The sequence below is a fragment of the Vigna angularis genome, chromosome 8 (assembly GCF_016808095.1).
Source record: "Vigna angularis cultivar LongXiaoDou No.4 chromosome 8, ASM1680809v1, whole genome shotgun sequence".
Classification (NCBI taxonomy): Eukaryota; Viridiplantae; Streptophyta; class Magnoliopsida; order Fabales; family Fabaceae; genus Vigna; species Vigna angularis.
Window position 1 is genome coordinate 14,456,260 of NC_068977.1, and position 7,996 is coordinate 14,464,255.

The 7,996-nt window shown below is 37.8% G+C and overlaps 1 protein-coding gene across 1 annotated transcript; it reads right to left on the reverse strand.

Moving 5' to 3' along the window:
• Positions 1–3,829: 3,829 nt before the first annotated feature.
• On the reverse strand, positions 3,830–7,351 carry LOC108344349 (transposon Ty3-G Gag-Pol polyprotein). Its single transcript, XM_052867813.1, has 4 exons — positions 7,298–7,351; positions 6,923–7,255; positions 5,969–6,423; positions 3,830–4,028 (listed from the first exon to the last, which is right to left on the reverse strand). The coding sequence occupies exons 1-4, from the start codon at positions 7,349–7,351 to the stop codon at positions 3,830–3,832; spliced, it is 1,041 nt and encodes a 346-aa protein (XP_052723773.1).
• Positions 7,352–7,996: the final 645 nt, after the last annotated feature.

Sequence of the window (7,996 nt, forward strand, 5' to 3'; positions counted from 1 at the left end):
CCTTCACTAGAACATCTTCAACCACTCCAGATGGATATTTAAGAGACCTGTCCGCCAATTGAAGAGCCATTCTGGTTGGTTTAATTTCCAACCCCTGAATTGTTCTGCACATGGATAACGGCATTAGATTAATGCTAGCTCCCAAATCAATCAATGCTCTTCCAACTTTCAAATCTCCTATGGTGCATGGAATAGTAAAGCTTCCTGGATCTTTAAGTTTAGGAGGTAGTTTCTGTATGATTGCACTGCAATTACCCTGTACATTGATAGTTTCCTTTTCAATGTACTTGTGTTTCTTTGTGAGGAGTTCCTTCAAAAACTTTGCATATGCTGGCATCTGTTGCAATCCTTCAGAGAATGGTATAGTGATCTCCAGCTTCTTCAATAACTCCATGAATCTTTCCAACTGCTTTTCTTTCTCCTTCCTTGAATAACTCTTTGGATAAGGAAGTGGCTTTTCATACTCTTTTTCTTTTTGTCTCTCCTCTCTCTCTTCTCTCTCTTTTTTTTCTCTCCTCTCCTCTTCTTCTTTTTTCTTTTTCTCTCTCTCAACTCTTTCTTTCCACTCACATGTTTCTTTTTCACTCTCACTCTCATTTTCTTTCTCCTCTCTTTCTTTTTTTTCTCCTCTAACACTCTACCACTTCTGGTCACAACAGTTTTACACTCCTTTCTGAGATTATCATGTTTCATCTTGTCAATTATTCTCTCAACATAAACCTCCATATTTTTAAATGCAGCATCCACATTCTGACAATAAGATGCATTCGTCTTCAAGAATCTTTGGAAAGTCTCTTCAAGTTTTGTTGTTTTCTCAACTGGAGTAGATTGCATTTGCCATTTTTGTTGTTGCACTTGAACCATTGAGACCTGTTGTCTTTCCTGTGGTATTTGAGAAAGCTTCATAATTACCTCTTCAAGCTGTTGAGAGATAATTCTATTTTGAATAAGCAAAGCATCATTTGATTGTAACAACTCCTTCTGACTAAGATATCCTCTTTCAATGTTGAGTTCGTTGTCACTAGTAGCCATATTTTCAATAATTTCAGTTGCTTCCTCTGAAGTTTTCCAGTAAATGTTTCCTCCTGCTGAGGCATGAAGCATCATCTTAGTTTGTGAACCAAGACCTCCAAGGAAAGTTAGGACTACTTCTTCTTCTTTGAAACCATGCATGGGAGTTTTTCGTAACAGGCTTTTATATCTGTCCCATGCATGCCCCAGTGATTCTTCCATGCCCTGCTTAAATGAAGAAATCTCTTGCTTGCCTTTAGTCACCTTGGATTGTGGGAAGTACTTGTTTAAAAACTTTGTTACCACTGCTTCCCACTCTGTGAAACTTTCTTCTGGGAAAGAATTTAACCAAAGCTTAGCATTGCCTCCCAATGAGAAAGGAAACAAGCTTAGTTTGATAGCTTCGTCTGGCACCCCATTAATCTTGACTGTGTTGCAAATCTCATTGAAGGTAGTAAGGTGCTCATATGGGCTTTCATGAGATAACCCATTAAATTGGTTGCTTTTCACCAGTTGGATTAATGCTGGTTTGACCTCCATGTTAGCTGCGTTGACTCTAGGTCTAGCTATACTGTTAAAGTGTTGAGGTCCAGCTGTATTGGTGTAATCAGCAAGAGTTCTTCTGTTATTATTGTTCTCCATATTTTCTGTGCTATGGTCAGAACCTTGTGGTGATGGTTGCAACAGAGTTTCTGGAGAAGGAAAGAGTTCTCTAGATGTTCTGATTCTTCTCCTCCTTCTACTCTCGTCCAAACCTTCAAGAAGAGGTTCTGCAATTATCTTGCTCCTAGTTCGAATTGCTTCCTGCATACACAAGAACACAAAACCCTAGAATTTTTGGTTAGCACAAAAATATATAGGAGAATATAAAATAAAAACAGAAAAAATAAAAACAAAAAACAAAAAAATAAAATAAAATAAAATAAAATAAAAACAGAAAAAATAAAAACAGAAAAATAAAAACAGAAATTCAAAATTAAAGTCAAAGATAATCAATAATCACACAAATTAACCAGTTAAACCAGAGTCCCCGGCAACGGCGCCAAAAACTTGATGAACAAATTTATGAACACCAAAATGTGATGTCACAAACTTGTTTTACAATGGGCAAGTATGACCGAATCGTTTCAAGTAATAACTCGGTAAGACCAAGTATCGTTCTCCCAAAGGACTCACGGCCTAGTTTAGTTATGTGATTCGTTGATTAGCTAAGACTTAAGAACGAAATAATTGGATTTTATATGCAAAAGACGAAAATAAACATGTATGCATGAGGGTGATCAATAGCTAAAGCAAAATACAAACACTTTCAATGGAATAAATGAATGAGTATGTTGTTGGGGATCAATTTCATCTAGACTTCCCCATACGTTTCCGTATCGACAAAACCAATAATCATGCATTGAATGAGTTAAACAAAGCAAGCTTTGAGCAAAGAGGAAAAACCCTAACTAATGATGAAAGAAAGCATAAGTCTTAGATTAAGATGCAAGCACAAATTCCATATATGAGAGCTTCAAAAGATTACATTGATTCCCCAACAAACATACAAGGTTTAGTTCACCATATTCATGGTGAACCTAGATGAACAATAATGAAATAAGGAAAGATAAAACCCTAAAAAGGTGAAGAGGTAGCCTAAGCATCCAAGATCCTCCTTCAAAGGGGTGGAAGAGAGAGTGTTTACTTCGTCACAGCCAAAGATACAAACCCTAGGAAACCCTAAAGCTTATATATTATTCGTAAATTACATAAAATTAGGCCCAAGCCCAAAAATAGTGTCGCTCAGCGGTAAGTGTGTCAGCTCGGTTCTTCCCCTCAGCGGCCATTTTGCCCCTCAGCGGTCCTCCCGTGAGCTCCTGAGTGCCGCTCAGCGGTAAACTGCCGCTGAGCGGTACTTGCGGCTTCTCCTTTTTGCACTTTTTGGTGTCTTTTCTGATTTCATCTCTCTCCTTCTTCACTTCTTTCACTAAATTCACCCTAAAACCTGCACAAAACACTGAAATCAAGCATAAACCTGTCCATCTCTCTTATTTCTGAAAATATGAATAAAAGCATGAGTGTGGGAGATCACCGCTCGCCGCCCGGGCGCCCTAAGTGGAGCGCTTGAGCGCTGGCGACTCGGACCAGGGCTTTGTTTCTGTTCTGCTTCTGTTCTATTTAAAGGACCCAAGCGTCCTAGGTTTTGCATCTCTGGCTGGAGCAGCACAACACCACACTCTTCTACTCTCCGAAGGCGGATCTAGAGGCGAAAGCTTGCAGCCTCTACTTTTAGGGTTTTACTATCTCATGCTTTTCCATTATTCGTCTAGTTTCGCAACGTCTATGAGGAACTAAACTCTATTTGTGGTTGGGGGATGATGTAACCTTGTGAACTCTCATGTATTTGAATTGATTCTTAATTCCATATGGTTTTTCATTAATTGTTTGAGTAATTCATCTGTGCTTATTACATGCTTTGTTTAACTCATTCATCGCATGATTTATGAATTGCATGAGTACTGGGAGGTTCCTTACGATTCAGGTTCTTATTGAATTCTCCCAAGAGTAATATTTCTCAAGGATGAGGGTATGAGTCTTGGTCGTCTTAAGCTCTTTATCTTTACATTTAATTACTAGGAATGCTAGGAAATATCATTAAGTAGTGACTGGATTCATTTCAGCAACATTTCACTATATCAATTCAAGTTGAATTTACAAGAAGGAGAAACTCTCTTTTATAGAGTAAGAGAAGCCTCTAAAACGTGCAAAGGAAGCTACCAAATTTACAATAGAAGTGTTTTGAAGGAGTGGGCGTGAGTTCCAGGCAAAACAAAATTTATACGTGTTTTAAATGTGTTTTCCTGGTGCAGAAACGCTGGGCAGCAAGTGGTTTTGGCTGGGCTTTATGCACAGTTTGGAAGGCATTCTTGCTTGCATTCCCAATCCGGAAGCCACTTGATGCAATCCAGAAGGCACTTCCTTTCCTCCGTCCTTTGTTGGCAAACTTGGCATGGTTTCCCACCTTTATTGGTGACCTACAAAACAAGGTAAATGTATTTAGTTAAAGAGAAACCATATAAATCAATGTATCAACTCAGCATAAAGAACTTAGTCAAGATGTGCAGATGCCTTAATTTAGTTAAAATCAATGTGATGCTCATATACTTCAAGAGATGCTATCCTTAAGAATGATTAATCAACCAAGCAAAGATGTAATCAGAAATTCAAAGAACTCTTCCTCACCAGGGAAAGTGTTTTACTCAAGCATTCAAAAGTGTATAACTCAAACACTCAAAAGTGTATCACTCAACTCACAGGTGTATAGTGAGGTGTTGGTGTCTTTTTCACTCTCCTACCACAATGTCACACAGATTAACTTTGCCTTTCATTTAACCATAATCAAACATACTCACAGGCAAGTTTTCATCACAAGGGCTTTTCATGGCTTGTAACTTGGCTGGGCTAAGAAGGAAATTGGTTTTCCTAGTCAGCAAAATCCTTAAGTTAAGAGAGAGACACTTGTGACTTCATCATTCAAGCCAACAAACTTACTTTATTTTCCCAGCTTTCCCTTGCATTGAGCTTTTCTTTTCTTTTCATTTTTCTTTTTCTTTTCAAATACTCACTGCTTAGCTTAATGCTTTTTTTCTTTTTCCTTTCCCAGTCTTTCCAGCAACCCCAAACTTGAACCTTTATTAATACCTAACAAATGTTCTCAACTCAACTCAAGGTAAATATTTTCACAAAGAGTTTTCAAAACATACATAAGGCTCAAGGTTCAAAGGTCAAAACAAATTGTTTTCTTTTCAATGGACAGAAATCATGTGAAGGTTAAGAAGAATAAGGGATAACAAAAGATCGCCTTGATCATATGAAACTTACAAGCAAGTAGTAAAATGATAGAAAATTTGGGCAAAATCATTCGTGTTTCCAAAGTAATAGCAATTATTCACAAAACTCTGAAGCCCAAAACTCACACACGTAAACTCTAAAGTCCTAGAATTTAGAAAAAATACCCTGCTTAGTATCTCAATCACATTTTTAACTCAAGCACCTATTTCATACACTGTGAGTCATCACCTGTATATTAGCAGATCATGCATCATCTCAACATCAATCAACACACCAGAGCATCACAAAGCAGTACTTATCACAAAACACAGTAGTTGAACCAAAGTAGTGTGGTTTATCCAAGTAGAGTACAATCAACAAAACAAAGAATTAAAAAAAGAAAGGTTTAGAAAGCTGGGTTGCCTCCCAGTAAGCGCTCTTTGAACGTCACTAGCTTGAAACCATAGAAATCAATTTGGATAAACCAACTCCATGACAGTTGAAAGGCGTTGCATCTCACAACCCAAATAATGCTTGAGACGTTGTCCATTGACCATCTAAATTCTTTGTGGGTCTTTAGAGGATGGATCTGTCAACTCAGCTGCTCCATGTGGAAGGACATTCTTGACCATAAACGGAACAGACCACTTGGACTTCAACTCTCTAGGGAAAAGTTTTAGTCGAGAATTGAATAGCAACACCCGCTATCCTGGATTAAAGACCTTTTTTATCAGCTTCTTGTCATGATAAAATTTCACATTATCTTTGTAATTCTTGGAAGAATCATAGGCATGTAACCGCATCTCCTCAAGCTCAATAATTTGCGTTCTTCTCTTCTCTGCAGTGTCACTCGGATCATAATTCAAGAATTTTAAGACCTACAGAGCACGTTCTTCATCTCCACCAGAAGGTGACATGCCTTTCCATAAACCATTTGAAAAGGAGATAATCCAATAGCTATCTTCGTTGCAGTTCGATATGCCCAAAGAGCATCATCTAACTTCTGAGACCAATCCTTTCTTGATAAAGCAACTGTCTTTTATAGGATCCTCTTTATTTCCCTATTAGAAACCTCAACTTGTCCATTTGTATGTGGATGATAAGGTGTAGCTACCTTGTGTCTCACACCATAATTCTTGAGTACCTTTGCAAGCTGAAAATTGCAAAAATGAGATCTCCATCACTGATGAGTACTCTTGGCGTTCCAAAATAGGAGAAAATTTGCCTTTTCAGAAATTTAATCACAGTGCTAGAATCATTCTTGGGACAAGCCAGAGCTTCAACCCATTTACTCACATAATCCACTACCACCAGTATGTATTCATTATTGAAAGATGGTGGAAAAGGTCCAACAAAGTCTATACCCCAGCAATCAAAAACTTCAACCTCTAGTATGCCTTGCAGTGGCATTTCATGATGTGTGGAAATAGTACCCGTCCTTTGACACTTGTCACAGTTCCTGGCATGATTGTGAGCATCTTTAAACAAAGTAGGCCAATCAAATCCAGATTGTAACACTTTTGCAGTTGTTCTCTCTCCACTAAAATGTCCCCCATAAGGTGAGTCATGACAATGCCATAAAATTCCTTCCACTTCTTCCTTAGTCACACAACGCCTTAGAAGGTTATCTACTTCAATTTTGAACAAGTAAGGATCATCTCAAATGAACTGTTTGGCATCATGCAATTTTTTTTTTCTTTGTTGCCAATTGAGATCTTCTGGGATTACTCCTGCAGCTTTGAAGTTACCCATATCAGCAAACCACGACCTTTGTTGGATATACATGAGTGTTTCATCTCAGAAAGATTCCCAAATTTCTGCTTCCTTGCTCGTGACTTCACTATTAACCAACCGAAATTTCCACATAAAATTCTTGTAACAAAAGTACCCATCTAATCAATCGCAGGTTGGAATCCGGCTTGGTTAGAAAATACTTTATAGCTGCATGATTAGTGTAGATAATCACTTTAGACCCAATGAGATAAGGTCTAAATTTCTCCAAGGCATATACAATAACAAGCAATTCTTTCTCTAAAGTGGCATAATTCAACTAGGCTTCATTCAAAACCTTGCTTGCATAATAAATAGTGTGAAATACCTTCTCTCTTCTCTGGCCAAGAACAACACCTATAGCATAATTACTGGCATCACAAATCAGCTCAAAATCTTGGTTCCAATCAGGAGCTACAATAACTGGGGCAGAAATCAATTTTTTCTTCAAAACATCAAACGCCTTAAGGCACTCTTCATCTAGCACAAATGGGGCGTCCTTAACAAGGAGGTTGCTTAATGGTTTGGCAATTTTTGAGAAATCTTTGATGAATCTTCTGTAAAAACCAGCATGTCCCAAAAACCTTATGATTCCCTTCACATTAATTGGTGGTGGGAGTTTTTCAATGACTTCCACTTTGGCTCTATCAACCTCAATACCCTTGGAAGAAATTTTATGACCCAAAACAATCCCTTATGTTACCATAATGTCAGCCTCAAGTAATTTTAGCACTTCTTTTGTCACCTCCTCCTTCATTACTGGATTTAACCTTCTCTATGGTTGAGCAATAGGTTTGTAATCATCCTCCATAAATATTCTTTGCATGTAGTATGTTGGACTGATGCCTTTGAGATCTGAGATTGACCATCCAATAGCTCCTTTGTTGACTTTTAGTATCTCAACCAACTTTTCTTCTTCTTTGGGAGAGAGAGAATTGCTGATGATAGTTGGTTTATTCCTACCTTGTTCTAAGAACACATACTTCAAGTGTGGTGGTAACATCTTCAGCTCCAATTTGCTTTCCTTAACTTTTTCTTTTGTGTTGATCTTTTCCATCTTATGCAAAGGGACTTCTTTCTACTCCCTCAAATCATCCAGGCCTTCATCAATCAATTCTTCTTCTTTCTCATTTAATTCTTCACAAGTGTTAACTAGCATCTCCTCTAACAAAAAAGTATCACTTGCTTTCTTCTCTTGTATCATACAAATTTCATCAGGAGTGTCAAGATGGAAACACTCCTTGTCATCCTTTGGGTGAGACATGGCTTCAAAAACATCAAAGTTTACTTCTTCATCTTGCACTTTTACTTTCAGTTTTCCATTTTCCACATAAATCAACACTCTTGTAGTCTTCATAAAAGGTCTCCCAAGAACGAGAGGTACATTCACATCCTCTTCCAT